The following is a 22,437-nucleotide window of genomic DNA, read 5'->3' as shown; positions in this document are numbered from 1 at the left end:
GGTCGTGCATGTCTTCCGTGCTGCTGGCTCTGCTGGCTGGTTGTTGGACCAGCCAGTTATGCTGTGGCCCATGCCCATAGCCTGTGAGAAACATGAAGCTGCCAAACTAATAGTCATAGCGTTAGTGGGAAATAGGGATTATATTTTACATATATGCGAAATTTGGGCAGAAAATATAGCCTGAGAAATCCTGTCGGGATCTATATAAAAAATATTCTGTATGTTCTCTCTCCAAGGATTTTGTCATTTATTGTATTACACAAATCTACAATTATTTAGTAGTTTTGTTTCATATGCTTTTCTTTGCAATAAAAATTTTAGCCATAATGAACCCCCCCCCCCCCAAAAAAAAAAGTTTAGGTCACAGTACATTCATCAGTCTTCATAATCTTAATCCAGGCCCTCTTGCCCACCTGTCATTTGGCCATTCCCTTCATGCCAGTGGTTCCCAAACTAGCAGCATCAGTATCACCTGGGAACTTGTTAGAAATAAAAATTCTTAGGCCTTTGATATTAGAAACTCTGAAGGTAAGGCTCAGCAATCTGTGTTTTAAGAAACCCTCTAGGCCGGTGATGTTAATTTTAGAACCACTAGTCTAAGCCTTCACATATGCAGGCTCTGCTTCATATAATGCCCTTCCCTCTTTCTCTGAGATACCTCTGCTCACCCTTCTAGACCCCAGTCTACTGTGATGCCTCCCCTAACAACTTTCTCCCTTTTACTCTCATAATCCTATGGGATAGAATTCTCCTTTATGCTGGCATTGTCCTTTGTCTTCATTTGGATTCCCCCAAAAGCTGATGCTGAGGAAAGAACTCCAGTCCAAGTAGGTTATTTGGGAGGTACAGGGAACATCTCAGGGAAGTGAGACAGGAACCGGAAGGAAGCCAGTAAAAGGTGTGTTTTCAACTCAGTTAACACTTTGGGTTTCTGGAGCTTAATCCCCATGAGGAAACTTTGAGAGACAGTGTAAAAGATATACCTCAGAGTTATCCCACTTGAGGGTGCCAGATGAGCTGGGGGTATTTATACATCAGTTCCCATCAGTTATTGTTGCGGAGCTGCTTCCAGGGGTGTTAATTCCTGAGCAGTTTTGTCTTGCCATATAAGTGGGCAAAGCAGACTTCTGCAGCCAGAGGGAGTCCTCAGGTAGAGAAATCTAAGTGTTGGCATTTCACAGTTGAGCCAGTGTACTTTGAAACGGAAAGGCAAGGAGATGTGCACTGGGCAAGTACTTTATATGTTACAATTTTGGCACATGTCCTCATTAAAATAGTTAATACACACGTTAAACTGGGAGTTTCTCATTGGCAGGGATAGTATCTTTTTTCATCTTTAATACCCCCTGAGTTGAACATTCTGACAACTCCAATACTAAGCATTCAATAAATGTTTATTAAAGGAATGAATTAATGGTTAAATAAAACAGGCAAATACTATACGTCATGTGCGTTTATGGGCTGTGGGCTGTGAACATGGATATTTTATTTCTTAGAAGTTCTGTTTCTTTACATGTATTAAATTTTAAAAAAAAATTTTGCTTCTACTCTTTCCTCTTTCTGCACAAACTATATTTACTCGCTTGAGAGCACAGCATATACTGATGTTAATCAAATTTCAGATGAAACTCCTAAAATGATAGAAAAGAATCTTCTCTAATTAAATAATAAAGTAACCCCTACAGGTTTAGACATGTGCCTTCAGGTGTAGGAAAGAAAAAATTTAATGCATATAGTAGTTTTATGCCAAGAATATTTTCCTCATACACTTGTGCCTTTAATAAGATGGAATGTGAAATAGCAAAAGGAGCTTGATTTTTATGATGATATTCATAACTTAGTAAGTCAGATATGATGAAAGTTTCCTTGAGTTATACTTGCTAGGGTTGGGTCAGATTTTAGTTCAGTGAATTTGAAGCAAAGGTGTCCTACCTACATGATGCTGTGCTGGAACTGGTCTGCTCCCATAGGACATCCATCCTGGGGAGTAGGAGTGGGGGAGTCCACCACATGTGCATGGGATCAGCGGACTCAACTAAAATGAGCATCACAGTCATATTCCTAATAAGGTACCCCTGGCATATTTATTTGTCATATGTTTGTCTATATAAAATGTATACATATATGTATGTTATATATGTATGTATATACACACACATACATAACCAGAAATCTGCCTTGAAATTAATTACTGCTTATCTAACTTTATAAGAAAGTCCTTTGGGCACTTTCCCTTTGACTTATGGATACAACTCCCAGCAAAATAGGTCATGGTTCTTATTTTCTTTACTGCTTACAACCTCTGATAGCCTAGATATTTTCTCCTTGCTATTTCTAATTGAAATGTTAGTCTGGTGTAATTTGAACACTAATTCTCTGTTAACTCCACTTGGCTCTTCTAAATTTGTTCTTTTTCTATTGTACTATTTCTGCATGTTTGAAGCCCAACTTACAGTGGTAAAATGGGAATATTTTTTCTTTGTTTGGAAAATTATTTTATTTTATTTTTTTATAAATTTATTTATTTTATTTTATTTATTTTTGGTTGTGTTGGGTCTTAGTTGCTGCGTGTGGGCTTTCTCTAGTTGCGGTGAGCGGGGGCTACTCTTCATTGCAGTGCGCAGGCTTCTCATTGCGGTGGCTTCTCTTGTTGCTGAGCACCAGCTCTACGCGCGCGGGCTTCAATAGTTGTGGCTCGTGAGCTCTAGAGCGCAGGCTCAGTAGTTGTGGTGCACGGGCTTAGCCGCTCTGCGGCATGTGGGATCTTCCCAGACCAGGGCTCGAACCCGTGTCCCCTGCATTGGCAGGCAGATTCTTAACCACTGCGCCACCAGGGAAGCCCTGGAAAATTATTTTAGAATGAACTGACAATTATAAATGCCACTGTTAACTTTTTAAATTACGTAAACTTTGAGATTGGTTCTAATAAGGTGAAATGTATTCTGTATACATGTGTTAACATACAGTAAAGATGCAGACATAGAGAATGGACTTGAGGACACGGGGAGGGGGAAGGGTAAGCTGGGACGAAGTGAGAGCGTGGCATAGACATATATACACTACCAAATGTAAAATAACTAGCTGGTGGGAAGTAGCCATATGGCACAAGGAGATCAGCTCGGTGCTTTGTGTCCGCCTAGAGGGGTGGGATAGGGAGGATGGGAGGGAGACGCAAGAGGGAGGAGATATGGGGATATATGTATATGTATAGCTGATTCACTTTGTTATACAGCAGAAACTAACACACTATTGTAAAGCAATTATACTCCAATAAAGATGTTAAAAAAAATGAAATGTAGTAAACATTAGGAAAAATAATAGCTTGTATATGTTCATTAATGTGGTAGATGATAACCATTATGTGTGTGTGGGCTCTCGTTAATTATAACTACCTTAATAGGAAAAGCAGCCTTGTGGAAGGTAATAGTCCCGGCGAAACTGTATAAGCCCATGTAGAATCAAGCTAAGTGAAAAGTTAATTGTTTCAATTTTATTTTTATATTTGTGTTATTGTGCTCTCATGCCAAATATATTCTAAGATATACAGTAATCTTACTCTTTATTTTTAATAATGGTTGAAAGAAATGAGTGCCCATGTAAAAAAGAGACACTTTTATAAGCTGATCTCAAGTGGTATATTTTGATTTGCTGTAACAGCCTATGGAGGAAATGAACATTTTGGTAGCCTAAGAAGGAAAATGTCATACTTTTCTCTTTTTTGATCTTACCCTGCATATTTGGAATTTGTGTTTTAATACTTTTGAGAAGATAATGACACCTAAATGTATTATTTGCCCTGAAGATCAAAATATGTTCACCTTTTTTTTTTCCCCCTCTCATTCTGCCTTAGCAGAAAACAATTGAGGTTAATTTTGTAGCCAAATCAAGGGCACTGTCCCTCCCTCATTTAGAAAGAAACCAGGAAAGACAGATGACTCCATGTGCTATAGTAGTTTAGGTTTGCTCAATTATAACAGCAATAAAATCATTTTACACATAGTGAAATGTCTGAGTCTTAAACGACAAGAACACTAGATCTACCTGAAGATATCATTCTCCTTTTGTGTGTGAATGAGGAAATGTACAGAAGGAGTCATACATATTTTCTTCATTTATAGTTATATATTGAAAAGAAAATGATCATATATATATTTGAAATTTTAATAATATTTTATGAGTATGGCAATTACATTTATATCACATGGTTATTTATATATATAATATTTATATATTCATATTTATATACATCTGGATATTATGACTATTGTTATTGCCAACATTGAGTGAGCACTTACTGTGTGCTTAACAAACTTTACTATATTATTCCTAATCCTCATAACAGTTTTGTGAAATAGATATTATCATGCCTATTTCACAAATGAGAGTTATAAAACTAGCAAATTAAATCTCCTGCTGAACTTTACAAAAGCACTATTAAGCAATAAAGCAGAATATCAAACCCATGTTTACCTGTCTTCAAACTTCATAAGCTGCACAGCTTCCTTGTTTTATGGCCTGTTTTTTTATTATTATTATTATTATTTTATTTTTGGCCATGCCACGTGGGCATGCAAGATCTTAGCTCCCTGACCAGGGATTGAACCTGCACCCTGTGCAGTGGAAGCACAGAGTCTTAACCACTGGACCACCAAGGAAGTCCCCTATGGCCTGTTTTATTTATTTATTTTGTTTGGGGTTTTTTTTGTTTTGTTTTTTTAATTTTTATTGGGGGTATAATTGCTTTACAAAGGTGTGTTAGTTTCTGCTGTATAACAAAGTGAATCAGCTATACATATACATATATCCCCATATCCCCTCCCTCTTGCGTCGTCCTCCCTCCCACCCTTCCTATCCCACCCCTCGAGGGGGTCACAAAGCACCCAGCTGATCTCCCTGTGCTATGTGGCTGCTTCCCACTAGCTATCTATTTTATGTTTGGTAGTGTATATATGCCCATGCTATGGCCTGTTTTAAATTGAAACTATGTCTTCATACAGAATGTGAGACTATATTCTAAAGATGTGTAAATTTAAATTAAATGCTCACATTTTGTAAAGGAGATCCATGAATATATCAGGTCCTCAAAAAGAATTTTACCTTAAACTTTTTAAGAAATTTAGATTATTTTATTTAGACTGCTGAATCAGTTTCTGTAGTTAATTTTTCCAAAATATCCTAATGTTAAAGGTAACATTGCAGCTCACTAATAGCAAACTATTTTTACTACTTTGAGTATTTTTACAGGGTGCTAATTGTTCCAAATCAAGACCTTGAAATTGCATAATTTTTAGGTTAATATTAGCATAATCCTACATTGTTTTTTTTCACAAGCAGTGCAGGAATAGCATACCCTGAATATTTTTCCAACATGACAGAACTGTCAAATACTGCAGCCTTTACACAGTCATTGGCCTGCTGGGACTTCGGACTACAGCAAAGATGTTTGTAAAAGAGAAAGACAAAGGAGATTTGTAGAATACCACAGACATTAGTAATATCAGAGACCCTTTTCTTTTTCTTTTTTTTAACGTCTTTATTGGAGTATAATTGCTTTACAATGGTGTGTTAGTTTCTGCTTTATAACAAAGTGAATCAGCTATACATATACATATATCCCCATATCTCCTCCCTCTTGCGTCTCCCTCCCTCCCACCCTCACTATCCTACCCCTCTAGGTGGCCACAAGGCACCGAGCTGATCTCCCTGTGCTATGCGGCTGCTTCCCACTAGCTATCTATTTTACATTTGGTAGTGTATATATGTCCATGCCACTCTCACTTCGTCCCAGCTTACCCTTCCCCCTCCCCGTGTCTTCAAGTCCATTCTCTACGTCTGCGTCTTTATTCCTGCCCTGCCCCTAGCTTCTTCAGAACCATTTCTTTTTTTTTTTTTAGATTCCATATATGTGTGTTAGTATTTGGTATTTGTTTTTCTCTTTCTGACTTACTTCACTCTGTAGGACAGACTCTAGGTCCATCCACCTCACTACAGATAACTCAATTTCGTTTCTTTTTATGGCTGAGTGATATTCCATTGTATATATGTGCCACATTTTATTTATCCATTCATCTGTCAATGGACACTTAGGTTGCTTCCGTGTCCTGGCTGTTTTAAACAGTGCTGCAGTGCACATTGCGATACATGACTCTTTTTGAATTATGGTTTTCTCAGGGTATATGACCCGTAGTGGGATAAAAACAAAAATAAACAAATGGGACCTAATGAAACTTCAAAGCAAAGGAAACCATAACACAGCAAAGGAAACCATAACAAGCACAGCAAAGGAAACCATAAACAAGACGAAAAGACAACCCTCAGAATGGGAGAAAATATTTGCAAATGAAGCAACTGACAGAGGATTAATCTCCAAAATATACGAGCAGCTCATGCAGCTCAATATCAAGAAAACAAACAACCCAATCCAAAAATGGGCAGAAGACCTAAATAGACATTTCTCCAAAGAAGATATACAGATTGCCAACAAACACATGAAAGGATGCTCAACATCACTAATCATTAGAGAAATGCAAGTCAAAGCTACAATGAGGTATCACCTCACACCGGGCAGAATGGCCATCATGAAAAATCTAGAAATAATAAATGCTGGAGAGGGTGTGGAGAAAAGGGAACCCTCTTGCCCTGTTGGTGGGAATGTAAACTGATACAGCCACTATGGAGAACAGTATGGAGGTTCCTTAAAAAACTAAAAATAGAACTACCAGACGACCCAGCAATCCCACTACTGGGCATATACCCTGAGAAATCCTTTTCTTTTTATAATTAACTAATTAAGTAATCAGATGTCAAGTGTAGGTGAAGATGTGGACCCCTACCTATTTGGGTACTTCTAAATTTATCTCAGGGATGTTTAGGGTGTCTCTTCCTAAGCCAAAATAATATGCTTAATCGAGGTCCCCCAAACTCCTAATATCCACTTAGGTCAAGTTCTTGATTTTGGTGAATACATATATATACATATATATATATATATTTATATGTATATATATATATATATATTTATATGTATATATATATATATATATATATGAGTGTGTATGTGTGATATTGTGTGTACTTACAATTCAGAAAGTCCTTATTTAAGATGACTCAAGGTTTTCCATGAGACTTTTCTATTTTAACCTCCTTTTCCACAAATCTGCCTACTTGTAGGAAAAAGAAACTACTACAATACGGATTTTAGATCCTATCCAGATATGTGTGCCCAATTAGAGATCAGCAAAATTTTTTAAAAACCCAACACTTTAGAAGTCTAAAGACTTTTAAGATTTCTTGAAATATTTTTAGGTGTAAAGTGTTTGTGAGCCTTTACAAATAATGTCGTCAGCATCGATCTAACTTTATCATTATTTTTAAGGTAACACTATTGAGTTCTTTGATGTAAGGTGAATTTTATCAATATTATTTTATTTGAAACATTCCCATTAAAGAGTCATAGTTCTTAAGTAAGTATTCATCCTCATACTTAAATTAGATGTCGGCAAGTTTGTATAAAGTGTATTATTTTTTTAGGATGGTGTTGAGCTAAATTATTTATATTTAAAAGTTATTTTCTATTTTCTATTATTAAGATCTACAATTCACTGAGAACATATTTACCTATTTGGAAAATGATTTCTGATATAGGCTAAGATATTTTTAAATTCTAAATTCTGTGTCAATGTTATAAAATGTGCAGATTACTAAAGGCTTTTATTAACAACAATAGCACTAAAATGTTATTGCTATCTATAGCTTACAGCATACATTCATTCTCATCAAAATGCTGTGTAATGTAGGCAATATTATCCTGGCTTTATTCATGAGACACCTGGATTCAAAGAGGTAAAGTGATATACCCAAGCCTTCATGGCTCCTAAATGGAACATGTAAGGAGCCCATGGAAATTACTCATGAACTCTTTTATTCGTTCATTCATTCATTTTAAAAATGTATTAAACACTTATCCTGTGCCAGGAACTTTGCTTAGTACTAGGAATTCAAAGGTGAATGAGGTGTATTCCTTTCTCTAAAAGGCTCATAGTCTGCTGGGAAAGACAGCTCTGTAAATACATAGTTAGAACATGAAGTAGTATGTTAATAGAGGTTTTTGCACAGTGAGGGGAGTTTGTCTGAGGAAGTAACTAATTTCAGGAGAGACAGGCCTCACAGAATAAAGTGACATTGCAGAGGTGTGGCATTCTAAGATATAGCAAAAGGCCCAGAGTAAAAGTGGGGGGGGGGTGGATTGTTATGGAAGTTTTTGAGATATTCGGTGTTTGAAAGTGTAATATATACATTGTGGGCTATGTGAATGTCTGTGAACGTACATGTTGGAACCAAAGAGGAAGAAGGGATGGCGGTGTAGACATAGGTTAGAGAGTGCTCAGAAACTGACTATAGGGAGAAATTAGTTAGGATATTGCGAGAAAAAGTTATTAGGGGATTTCAAGAAAGGCTATGGAAGTGGGGCTGGAGGGAAGAAGCCAAATTGAAGACTCATTTCTGGTTTAGAATTGATGAGATAGATATAGAGGCAAGCATGGTGAGAAAGAAAGGGAGGAGTAAAGAGTGACCTCAAGATTTCGAGCTTGGAAATCCTTAACTAAAATTATAAGACTTAGAGGAGAAAATAAGGGATTGTAAACATGTCATGCTTGAGGTTCACATACAATGTTCTGGTGAGGATAGTACAAAAAACAGCTAGTTATAGAGCTCAGGTGAGGGCTAGAACCTGGGGCTATGTGGTAATCAGTTTATAGATGATGGGTAGGTAAAGTACAGCCCCTGGGCCAAATCTGGCCCAACACCTGTTTTTGTAAATAGAGTTTTATTGGGATCTAGCCAAACTCATTTGCTTTTATTCAGTCTATGGCTGATGTTGAGCTACAATGGCAAAGCTGAGTAGCTGTTAAAAAGATTGCATGGCCAACAAGGCCTAAAATATTTTTTTCAATCACTTTATAGATAAAGTTTGCCAACCCCTGCTGTAGATGTTACTTGAACCTTTAAGAGTGAATGAGATTGTATAGGGAAATGTCCAGACAGGAAATCCAAACCCAAAAGGTTCACCTGTAATAACTAGGTGAACTAGGTTTTTTTGTTTTGTTTTGTTTTTTGAGGGAAAAATATCCCTGTCTCCTTTAAACATGGCAAAAGAGTCCCCTGTAATTGGAAAGGGGTCACATTAAGTGTTGATGTCTGTAAGTCTGTAATACAGTTCAAATAAGGTCTGTCTTTTCTGTTTGTTCATGTGGCAATAAATGGAAACTTATGAGGTACAGGGGAAACAAAATGTGTAGAATTTAGCAGTGGAGAGAGGGAATAGAGGCCTGAGAACGAGTTCCTAAACTCCAGTATTATAACCACTGTGAGAAACAAAATCAAAGAACCACTCCAAACTGGTGAAGCCTGAGAATCAGACTCACAACCTAGAGAGGAATAAAGATGAAATAAACTGGGTGTTACAAAATAAAATGTCAATCCAGAGCTGTAAAAATGCTAGCAATGGATCTATTGAAAACAATAAAACTGAATGAGAAAGCTCACTTTAAAACACTGTATTTGTTTATTTCTTTGCCCAGCTCTATAAATATTTCAAATTATAAAAGTTTTAGTTACAATGAGAGAATAACTAGCAGAGTTGGGGGGTGTCTGAAGTGGGACAGAGGCTTATTTTTCACAGCACATACTTTTATTTTTCCACTGTACAGCATTATTTTGTTCTGTTTGTATGCCTTGCCTTAAAAATTAAAACAGAATGTCTTGCTGCGAAAAATATATATATACATTCTATTTCACACTATACACAAAAATATAATACTGGAGGATTATAGATATGAATGGGAAAAAGCAAATTAATAAAACTTTTATAACAAAGTAAAGGCGTATTTGTAAATGAATATTGGGTAATGGAAGATTTCTTAAAGAGGTGTATAAAGCACTAATCATAAAATAATAAACTGGACTATATTGTATGTTAATAACTTCTGTACATCAAAAGACGACATTGAGAGAGTGAAAATGAAAGTCACAGAGTGGGATAAAATATTTGGAACACACATATAAATAATATAATGTGTATATCCATAATCATGAAGAATTCCTGTAAATCTTTAAGAGCAGACTATCTGGTAGAAAATTGGGAGAAGTTCTTGAAATGTGAGAAGGGGCACAAAGAGGGCTTCTGGGCTGCTGACAATGTTTTCTATCTTGATCTGGATGGTGTTCATAGAATGATCACTTTGTAGTAAATAACAACTGTGTGTTATGTTTCACAATAACACCAAGACTTTTGTCATCTTCACAAAATAAGAAATACAAATGGCCAATAAACATGGAACGATTTTGTCAGCCCCATTAGTAGTCAGGAACTTGCAAATTAAAACTAAAATAAGATATCACTATATACCACCCAGAATAGTTGAAATTTAAAAGTCTGATAGTACCACATGGTGGTGAGAATATGGAACAACTGGAATTCTCATACACTGCTACTTGGACTATAAATTGTAAATAAGAGTATAAACTTTCATTCACTACTACAACTAGGGGTAAAAATGATTTGGCACTAACTGGTAATATTAGAGATGTGCATGCATGACTGATGGCCCATCAGTTTCACTCCTAGGTATATACTCTACAGAAATGCTTGTGTACACATTCCAGGAGACAGTTATAGGAATGCCTATAGTGGCATCATAGTAGCCCCAAACTAGAAACAACTAGATATTTATTAACAGTTAAAAAAGAAAATCACACAGTGGAATATTATACAGCAATATATAAGCAAAAAGATGGATTAATCTTAAGTGTATAGTATTGTGCAAATGAACCATCATACCAAAAAATACATATTATATGGTTCCATATATAAGGAGTTCAAAAACATACAACAGCCAAACTCTACTGTTAGAAATGCATATTTAAATTACAAACTTCTAAGGAAATGATTACCACGAAAGTTAGGATGGAGGTTATATTGTGGGAGAAAGAGGGGATAATGATTGGGAGGGGGTTCAAGAGGGATTTCTGACTGCTGGAGATTTTAAAAAAATTTTTTGTCTTGGGTTATGGTAACATGGTATTGTATAGATTCTTCTGTTTATTAGTTATATTTCACAATAAAAGGTGTTTAAAAAACAAATATATATATAGGGTGGTCAGAGCCAGGCATGGTCAACCATGGATTCTATGCTGGAGTAGTGATTCAGCTTCTGTAAACAAGCTAATTCCATCATCTATTTAATTAATTTAAATCCTGAAAATGAACTTGTTTCTTATACGTCTGATTCCCCACCAGAGAGACAATGACATGGCTTGGATTCTATACTGGTGATTTGATTTGCATTTGAAAACCTAAGCAAATAGAGACAGAATAATAATAACAAAAACTACTGCTCATATTTGTTGAACCCTACCAATTACTGTTCTAAGAAATTTAAATACATTCATATATGTAACCCTCAAAATTAGCCTTAGGAGGGAGATACTACTTTTATAATAACTTTTCAGAGAGGTCACTTACTTGCCCAAGGCCACAAAGTAGATGGTGGAGCCATGATTCCACCCTAGGCAATCTGACCACTGTGCTCTACCTGTGTGAGGAGGCAAGGTCATGGTTTCAGGTATAAGCCTGTGTCCAGTGAGTGGTTGCAGTGAGACAGCCAACTGGAGTGGAGTCTAATTATACATGCATGGATCTAGGCTCAGTATATAAATTAGGCATGAGAGAACTGACTTTTGTCTAGAAATCTTAGGAGTAAGATTTAAAAGGGGTACGAGAGGGGTGAGGAAAGTTGAAGCCATGGAAGAGTTCCCCAGAGTGAGCCACGTTCTGTAGGAAATACTTCAGTACTGCTAGTATACTTAGGTTTTATTAAATAATTTGATTACTGGGGAAACAGGGATCGGGGAGTGCGGGTGTGGGAAGGTGAGTTAGGTACTATGATTTGAGGCAAATGACGAATTTAACTTTTATTTATCAGCTGCTATAGTTTGGACCATGAGACTTTCGCCCAGAGCCCTCCCACTCACCTAATCAAAGATGAAATAAGTAGAAGGAAATACTCAGCAGCCCAGTGCTGAGTTTGCAGACCTTAAGTATAAAGCCACAATGGATATGTCAGAAGGCTACTAGGGTGTTATTTATTTAAATTTATTTCATGGAATTGAGCATCACCTTAATGGCCCAAAAGTGTTAAAGTATGTCCCAAAGTTCCTAAATTATTCCCTAAATGTAATTTATGCTCGAGAATAATCTGACTAACTTGATTTAGAACAGCAGGAAATAAGTTATGCTGCACATAAATGAAGCAGCAGTGTAATTTTAAATACTGCTTGCATAGTGAATGAGGATTTTAATATTTGCAAAATTTTAAAATCACTTGATTTATTATCCATATGTTTATACTGACATTTTTTTTGTTTTTTATTTAGTTGGGTCTACATTTCCTCTTACTGCCAGGAAAAAAGGCAGCAACTTTTTTTTTCCCCTTGTAATAATACAGAGGGTAAAACTAATATTTCTTTCCCTGAATGCTATTTTTAACATCTCTATGTGTTTCTGGTTGTTGCTGCCTTTTTCCTCAGTCATGGACCATCCAGTTAATGGAATGAGAGGAATTTAGGGAGCATAGTGAGTGATTAGAGATTAAATTTATAAATGTAACATTGCAAAACTAGCAAAATTTATATCTATTCATTTGGAATGTTCCTTGGTGGGAAAGAGTTTTAAGTTTATAAGTAGTCATGATAAAAAATGAAACTTTACATAGTAAATTCAAGAATAGATTTAGACTTGGCTGTTAACAATGCGTATTAAAATGCTGGAAAGTATATTTAAGATTTTTACGTGATGCTTGAAATGGAATTTAAAATATTATTACTCACATTAAATGTCATCACATGTAAAGTGCATGCTTTTATTTAATATTTTGTTTGAATAGAGTTACTTATTTTAACATTAATTTTAATAATAAAATTAAATCAGCTTTACAGTTTTCGAAGTTTTAGCAGTTGCAGACTCTAGTGAATATTCTATATTTAGATATTTATAAAGTGACATTATAAGTAGTTCAGATCAAGTCTTTAAGTATGAAAAGGTTCAGATTGCAGGAGCTGGGGAAAAGGGAGCAAAGGGAAGGAGGACATTTCAGGAATATTGGACTAATGTGCAAAGTCACGAAATCCTGAGACAGTAGCAGGGCATGGGGGCACTGCAGAGAGTCCTTTCTGGCTGGTAACTCCATCCTGTCTCGTTTTTGTGGGCCTGGAACACAGATGTAAGTAGAGAAGCCTGAGCTCTCAGACTGTTTCCCTTCTCTTCCTATCTCCAACTTTGTCTTGCAGAACTAAGGGGTACCATGATCAATTGTATGGGCGCTGATGGTTTTCTTCTCATGGAGAATTTAGAGGATAGATAAACTGTGAAGAAGACGAGGGATTGGATGGGAGGAGGCTTTGTGGAATCTGGTGGAAGATGGTAATTGCCAGTGCAGTGAGTGGTGTAGGGACACATCTGCAGCAGCCTGGAATGAAGAGTATTTATAGCACAGATGTTGGAGAAACAGTCACCTCCCAGTAGCTAAAAGGGTTGGCAAGAGGGTAAATCTGGTGATTGGGTTGGGAAAAAAGAAAAGTAAGAAGGGGACTGATGACTGCTACAAAGGTGGGATGGTAAATTATGACCAAATGACGACTCCTCTGTGGTCTGGTTAGCCTCTGCCTGTTTCCCAAACTATGGTGGCAGGAAGATAGTTGGAGATGTTAGTTGTCTGTGTGTGAGACTGCCTTTTAAAAAGTATGATGCTTAGTGAAATAAGTCAGACAGAGAAAGATGTTATCTATGTTATCACTCTGTTATCTCTTATATGTGGAATCTAAGAAAATAAAAGAATGTATATAATGAAACAGAAAGAGGATCACAGATTCAGAGAATAAACTAGTGGTTACCAGTGGGGAAAGGAAAAGGGAGAGGCAAAATAAGAGTATGGGATTAAGAGACACTACTATGTATAAAATAAATAAGTAACAAGGGTATATTGTACAGTACAGGGAATATGGCCATTATTTAAAATACAGCCATAACTTTGAATGGAGTATAGTCTACAAAAATATTGAATCACTGGGTTGTATACCTGAAACTAATATAATATTGTAAATCAACTATATAGTTCAATTTAAAATAAATAAATAAACAAATTTTAATAACTTTTTCTGAATATTCAAAGTATGAAATGCACATTGCAGAAAAACTTGACAACATAAAAATACATATAATGAAAACTAAAATCAACTACAATCTCACTAAGATGGAACAATGCCAACTATGATTCATTGTGTTTTAGATTCTCATTTAACAACTCTTTGACTCCAGTGATTCAAGTGCCTGTAAGACATATAAAATGTACAATTCTTTTTTAAAGGGAATAAATTCTTATGATGTATTCTTAAGTCATGTTTTGTGTATTAGCACTGAAAACATATGAAAACAAAATTATTATTAAATATGCAAACATTTCCAAGATAATTTTGTGGCTCATGGATATATCATATTTGATCAACTCTAGAATGCCATTATTTATTAAAGGTAGAATTCTTTTTTATAAGCTAGCTATAGAGACTGCCTCTTTTGGCTATCATTGGCTGCCTTTTTTATGCTACCAAAATACTGTCTGTGTTAGATATTTTTAAGGTGAAAATACAGTTAATCATTAAATGCAATATCTGATAGAATGCAATGTACATGTAGATATATAATTAAATATTGGAAGAAAATAAAGAAGAGAAAATAGGAAAAAGAGGCCTACAACTATCACGTTGAATTGTTTAACTTGGTGAAAATTCATCTTGAAAAAAGGAAATCCCAGCAAATTTAATGTAAAGTGGTAAAAGACACCACTGAAACCAGAGAGATCTGAGTTAGAATTCCCTCTCTTCCATTTAATGTCTATTTATCTTTTGGTAACTTACTCAGCATCTCAGTTTTCTCCAGTGGGAAATGGAAGTAATAACTGTTATGTTGCAGGGGGTTTTGTAGGAGTCAGTGGAATGGGATACGTGAAAGCACAGAGCCTAGGGACTGGTTCATAGTAAATGTTTAATAAATGTGAATTCCATTCCTTTCCCAGTAAAACAGTAGGGAATTGTGGCATTATTTGGGTTCTAAAATTATTTAAAGTTCCTAAATGGAGGTAGAGATCTGAGAAGATCCTCAAGGTATTCAAAACTATAACCATTGCATCTTAAGAGTAGGACTCAGAGAAGTTTGACAGACTATTGTATTGTGAGGCAGCTCCACAGCCAGGAATCTTCAGGATGGCTTTTTTTTCGTGCTGGCAAATGCCTGTTTGGATGGGGAGACCCAGTAGATCATGAACCCCATAAAACTTCAAAACTTAACAATATACAATATTTTTCACCTTGACCGTACATTAGAATCATCTGGGTGCTTTTAAAAATACCAGTGTAAGGATCCCACCTCCAAAGATACTGATTTAATTGGTCTAGATTGGGGACCCAAAATCAGTGTTTTATTGCTGTTTTTTTTTTTAAATGCCACAAGTGATTGTTATGTGCCACTGTCTCAGGGTAAACATAAAGCCTTGACTCATATAATTTCTGCCTCAGTCTCTTCTGTGACCAGAACATGACCAAATGCTTCCTTCTTAATATTCTTTTCATATGAGATGTTAACATATTACCTTGCACTAAATTCCTTCAGCATTCCAATTTAAAATGTTAGTGGATACAATGAAACAGGAAGGATAAAGGAAGACAACACTCATCATCTGTTTTAGACTACTATATCAGTTAGTTGGTAGATTTTTTGCATGTAAGCCTACGTATAAGTTACATCTATCATCCTGAATGCTTGAGGATCTTAATGAATAGACGCTTTTAGGTCAAGATATGACTGAAATTGATAGAGTTTAATAAGATAATTTTATTTTGATCCAAAAAATATTTTGACTTTTAGTATCTAGCTTCAAAATACTTAATTTATTAGATGTTAATGTATTTTTTTAATTCCTGAAATTTTATTAAAAATTAACTATTCTCATGGGAAAAAAACACTAATACTCCATGATAGTTGTTTCCATCTTTGTTTCAATCACAAAATGTATTCCGTTTTAAAGGGAAAATCACAACCTTTCATTTTAATTCATCCTGTATTCTATACTAATTATTTATGTTAATTGAAATTGAAATATACAAATGTGAGAAACTATCAAAATAATATCCTTGTTAATGTAATAAAATATATGCTAGGTCCATATAATCCATTTATTTTCCTTGATCCATATTTTTTAATTCTAGGCAATTTGACAGATCTGTTGAAAAATGGCGGCGGTTTCATTATGATATGAAGATATTTAATCAATGGCTAACAGAAGCTGAACACTTTCTCAAAAAGACACAAGTTCCTGAGAGTTGGAAACATGCCAAATACAAATGGTATCTTAAGGTAAGTTTTTGAGATCTCTTTTTTTCAAATTGTTTTTTATCTTCACCACAACATCACGACTACTTAACTTCTTAAATTCAGGTTGTGAAGGATGATGGAAATTTATAATTTTTGACTTTTGTTGTCAGCACTGCACCTACTAGAACTTGTCATGATCATTTTGGAAGACTATGCAGTGGACGTTTAGTGTCAGGATGGGAGTCTAGACGTAACTGGTTTACCTGATGAACTGCAAAGTGTAATTGAATCTTTGATACAGGGAAGCATCTTACAGCAGGGTGTCCTGTGGCTTTGGGGAAGTGTGTGTTATTGCCTTATGTTGGATTTTGTCCAGGAGGAGAACTTGTGGTATACTTAGCAATCATGTAGTTGCTAGAAATATCCATCATGATGAAATTACAGTTCTGTTTCCCTAAAGACAATTTGTGGTGATGTAGCAATATTTCTATATATTCTATTGACAAAATGCCTTCTGAGATAGTCCAGAGGCCAAAACAATGCAGAGTTAATTGGCAGTACTTATTGACTGTTTTATGGGTTTTGTTAATGGAAATGCAACATATGGATTATAACCAGCGTACAGTTTAATTTCAACTTGCTGTGTCTTTTGATTATGCAGGTAAAGTGGATTGTAGAGGTTATAATTTACGTTATAAAGTATATGGCTTAGGTATAAGAAATTTTGTGTTTATTACACCAAATCTTAAGTACTTTTGCAACATTTTTTAGTTAAAATTGTTCAGGTTGCAATTTTCAGTCAAGTAGATTTGAACTATGGCCAGTTTTTGAATGCCAGAAAACACTGATTAAGACAGATGAAAGCAAAGAAAAGGGTAATGTATTAAATAGTCCAGACATTTCAAAATGCTGGATTCATAAAAGCAATATCATTTTCAACCTTACAGTTCTCCATTCTCAAATATTTTTTGCATAGCAAATAGGCCTTTTGATATTAAGAAAGTTAGCATTTAAACACCTATGTGTGTGTAAACTATGTAAACATAGAAAATGAGTAATTTTGAAATCTTGTGTAATTATGTGTATATCAATCAAATTTTTATACACATCAGCATCGGCATTGCAGGTACAGGAAATTTGTGGATTTCCAATCTGCCATCATACAGAAAATACATTTTGTAATAGCACTAAAGTGAATTTTGAGCTAATGCAGCATCACTAGGTTTCTGACTTAAAGGCAGAATTATAAGAGGTATAAGGTGTTCTTGGGGAGATTTATAAACCTCTTGCCATTTTCAAAGATATCCATCACAAGGTAGTTACATATATTAATCTGTTTTTGTTGTAAAAATAATATATACTCATTATGAAAAAATAAAGCAATGTAGAAGTATACTGTAGGTAAATATATACATACCTTCTACTCCACAGAGGGTGGTCGTCTTGATATGGATATTGGTATATATTTCAGGTTGGCATCTCACTCAGAAATGGATACAGAAGGTTTATTAGGGAGTGCTTTTGGGAATTGAGCAATTGGTTTATGATGTTCCTTGGTATAGTTTTCTTTGTGTTTCTTCTTCTTGAGGTCTGTTAAGCTTCTTGGATCTGTGTGTCCTTAGTTTTCATCAAATTCAGAAATTTTAAAGGTGTTATTTAAAAATAATATTTTTCTGCCCTGTTCCCCTTTTCAGGGACTCTGATAACATATATTAGGCCACTCACTGATGTTTTGTTCTTTTTCTTTTCAGTCTTTTTTTCACTGTAATTCATTTTACATAATTTCTATGGTCAAATGGACTAATCTGATCTTTTACCATACCTAATCTGTGGTTAATCTCATCTAGTGTATAATTTTAACCTCTGACGTTGTTTTGTGTGATTCAGTACATTGCTGAAGTGTGACTTGAGAATTTTAACATCTTTCATGTCTCTACTCAACGTGTCAATCTTTACCTTCTTGAAAATATGGAATACAGTTATAATAACAGTTATAATGTACTTGTCTACCAGTTCTATCATCTGTGTCTATTTTGGGTCAATTTCAATTATTTTTTTCTCCTTGTTATGGGTGTTATTCTCCTGCTTCTTTGGATGACTGGTAATTTTTGATTGGGTGCCAGATGTGAATTTTAACTTGTTGAGTGCTTGATATATTTGTGCAGATAAATATTAATGACCTTTGTGCTGGAACACAGTTAGTTTGCTTGGAAACAGTTTGATCTTTTGAGTGTCTTCCTCTTATACTTTTTGAGTTTTGAGCAGAACAACCTAAGTCTAGGGCTAATTTTTCCCCACTACTGAAGCAAAACCCATCTCAGTATTCACTCTGATGCTCTGTGAATGATGTTTTCCACTGTGGCTGGCAGGAACAGATACTATTCCCAGCCATATGTGAACTCTGGTGATTGTTCCCTTTAATCATTTTGTGTAGTTCTTTCCCTAGACAGTGGTAGTTCCTTCTCATATGGGAGCTGATTGGGACTGAGCTGAAGACTGGAAGGGCGTTCTCTGCACATCTCCAATGTTTATTCTCTGTGTATCTGTCTCCTCTCTGATGCTCTGCCCTGTGACTCTAGCCACTTTGGTCTCCTTGGATTCCCAGCTCCATCTCCTCAACTCAAGGAGACTCCGTGGCTTTGTGAGAGTGCCTTCATCCTTTGTCATAGCTTGCAACTCTGCCCAGATAGTAAGCTGGGGCAACGGTACGGCTCACCTCATTTGTTTCTAATTTCTTAGAGATCACTTTTTTTAAATTACCCAGTGTATAATGTCTTAAAAAACATTGTTTCATACGTTTTGTTCATTTTTAAAAATTTTTAACCAAGAAGTTAAATTTGGTCCCTGTTACTCCAACTTGGACAGAAGCAGAAGTCCAAAACAAACAATTTTTATGTCATTTGATATTTTAGTATGTTTACTTCTATACAATCTTAAAACTATATGATAATTTTAGTTGCCTTGAGGATGACTAAAGGTCTCCACTTCTTGACACTGGGGTTTAGTTGTGATTGATGAACATTTTATCAAAACTTTTTTTCCATTAATTGGAGAATTTCTTAAAAGACTATTTTATTTAGTCTGTTTTTTACTCAATGAAATAGTAAAGGGAATTCTGGATGTCCAGGGAAAAGTTTTTCTGGCTATGGAACTGTGAATGATATCACAAATATTCTACGCAGTTACGTTTTTTTTTTTCCCCCTGGTGATTAGGAAGGTCCAAAATCATGCACATTCACATGTGCATACCTGCATAGACACACATAAACATAAGACATCTGGAGTTATCTTTCCGTTCTGGTAAGTCTCAGAAAAGGGTCCAGAAAGGCACTATAAGTCACCTCCATTGATAAGACAAATGGAAACTGTGCTTATTTCAGCTGTCTTGGTCATTATCATTGTTGACTGACTAATAATGAATAAGAGAGTTTAAATTTTTGATGAGAAATTATTTTAGGAAACAGAATGTAGATGCTGCCTGTTAGCAGCAGACAGATTTGTTGCCATGAACCAGCAATAGTTACTTTAAGGAAAATCAACCAAGCAGCCCATGTACTAAAGAAATATTTACAGGGGTACACTGGAGTTTAAAGCCTCATAAGAATAATTTTCAGCAAAGATATCATATCTAGATATGAAATAAAATAATAAACAGGTACATGTTGTAAGTTTATCTGTATAGACTTCTATCAAACTGCATTTTATTTATCTTTTTAACTTTAAAAAGGACAAATCATTGTCCTACTGACACTTGGTGTTACTATTCAAAATAAAGTTGCTGCCAATACCAAAAAGATTGCCTGGTGCCATGCAACTCAGCTATTGAATGAATGCAACTCAGCCATCACAAATGAATGATAAAATTAAATACATTAATTAATATTTTTCAAGATATTCCAAAAATATGTCATGCCACCATGGGGAATCTTTTAGAAATATCACATTTTTTACATGAGAAAATATCAATCATGTTACATGCCACTAAAATTGGTCTGTTAATAAGCTCATTCAATTATTTATGTCTCTTAGATATTCATTCAACAAGCAGTAACTGAGTACATGTGGAAAATTTTATCACCCACAAAAATATTGACATGCCACATTAGTCTCTAGTAGAAGTTTAGAAAATTGGCTAAAAAGTTGGAAGCCACATTCAGAAAGTGTGGGTTCAAATCCCAGCTCCTTTAGCTCCTTTAATAGCTGCAGAATCTTGTGAAGTGTCTTAAATCTCTATGTCTCTGTTTTCTCTTCTCTTAAATAGTAAAAATGAGATGTGCATAAAGTACTTAGAATTGCATTCTCCACAAAATGCTCATTAAACGTGAGATCTTATAACTAATCACACTTCCTAAGTGATTAGCCTGTATCTATAAGAACAAAAGTGCATTTACTGAATTGCTGTCCCCAAATATCTGAAATACAGATTGAATAACCAGGCATTTTCAGTAATGCTTACTTTTATGACTTATGATGTTTTCTCAAAGTATAGCTCTTGGATTGGAAAGTGAGGAACATTCCAGTTCAACCAAACAAATCTTCCTCAGAAAGCTGACACATCTGCCTCTTTTTAGAACTAACAAGAATAAATGTTAATGGGAGTTTTCAAAGGGAAAGCTGAGCACCATGAAGGAAAGTTATGAAAATAATGTTAACTCATCTAGTGACAGAGTGAATTGGTGTGCCAACAAGTACCTTGAGTGAAAACAGAAAAGTGGAAGTCATAACATGTCCTAACATTTAGCTCTACATGTTCTTCTAGAGTAGAAAGAAATAATTTTTAAAGCACGGGCTGTTATTTTAATGGAGTTGAAAATTCTTGAAGTTGACAGTAGAAACAATAAAAATCAAAATTAGATTGAATATTTAAAAGAGTAGAATAACCTTGCTATTAATGGAAATGGAACCTGTTTATTTTATGGGACAGTGCTGCTTAGTGAACCGTATTAAAAATTAACAGCACCTTCTAAAGAACGTTGCCTTGGGCAAGCATGAGACCTTGAAATCTTAAGAAATTTCATTTGAAATTAACCTAAAGAAGTAAACAGAAGTAGGATTATTTAGATGAAACTTTTTAGGCTTTAAATCAGTGAATGGTAAGCAAACATAGGGAGTGAGACAGCAATGTGTTATTGTGACATTAGTTAACTGCTGTTTTTAGGCAAAATATGATCTTCTTAAAGTTAGTCTTCCGGCATATCTTTCAATGTTACTGTGTTTTACTCCATTGTATGGTAGAAGTACAATATATTTTTGTGTATTGCTGTAAATAAATTCAATTAAAAACTGTTTACTTTGTAACATAATGATAAATTTTAATTCATTGTGATTGTGGGTACTTAAGACAGCATGGATTAAGTATGTCATATCATAATGTTTATGTTCATCATCAAATCTCAAAAAAATAGTTTAAATTCATGTTCTAGTTAAGCAAAATACGCTTTTTCTTTTCTCAAATTGGAAGTTTGCATGGAGAATGGGAAATTACATATAAACTGTATAGTTGTAACATGAGAACATTTCTGTGATCTCTCAGATGAGGAAATAAATCAAGGAAAAAAGGCACTAGTTTCTTGCAGTTGAGGGAGAGAAGACAAAGAGAGAAGCATCTAAGAGAGTCAAAGACAGTTTTAGCTGCTCTTCAGCCCTGCCTTACCTTGGCTATTTGTGATGGAAGAAAATTCTAGAGCACTTTGTAAAGGACCCAATTCTTACAAGTTTAGATTCCAAGAACACATTGGAGCTGGGTAACTCCTACCCAAAAGCTTGAGACAAAGTGAGTCCATAAAAAAGCTGTCTTCCTCTTACTGGAAATACCCAGACCTTCTAATTATTCTCACCCTGATTTCTGAGCTTGCAGCCTAGAAAGCCCTCAAGTGGTAGGTCCCATCATTGAAAAACCATTGGCTTGCTCAGAAACAAAGAGTGCTGAATGGATGTGCATAGATCACTGACACTATCTGCTAGTGAGTGTTTGTATTTTTATTTGGATGTACTTTAATACCTAATTGGTAATC

The 22,437-nt window shown here is 35.2% G+C and overlaps 1 protein-coding gene across 1 annotated transcript in view; it reads left to right on the top strand.

The window, feature by feature from the left end:
• The window catches only part of DMD (dystrophin), a 1,739,631-nt gene that overhangs the window by 601,947 nt on the left and 1,115,247 nt on the right, over window positions 1-22,437 (top strand). Inside the window, exon 41 of the mRNA XM_068533304.1 lies at window positions 16,318-16,465. Coding sequence (XP_068389405.1) covers window positions 16,318-16,465 — 148 coding nt within the window. The remainder of the gene's footprint in view (window positions 1-16,317; window positions 16,466-22,437) is intronic.

This window comes from Eschrichtius robustus, chromosome X (assembly GCF_028021215.1).
Source record: "Eschrichtius robustus isolate mEscRob2 chromosome X, mEscRob2.pri, whole genome shotgun sequence".
Classification (NCBI taxonomy): domain Eukaryota; kingdom Metazoa; phylum Chordata; class Mammalia; order Artiodactyla; family Eschrichtiidae; genus Eschrichtius; species Eschrichtius robustus.
Note: the sequence above shows the minus strand (reverse complement) of the source record. Positions and strands in the feature narration are given on the sequence as shown.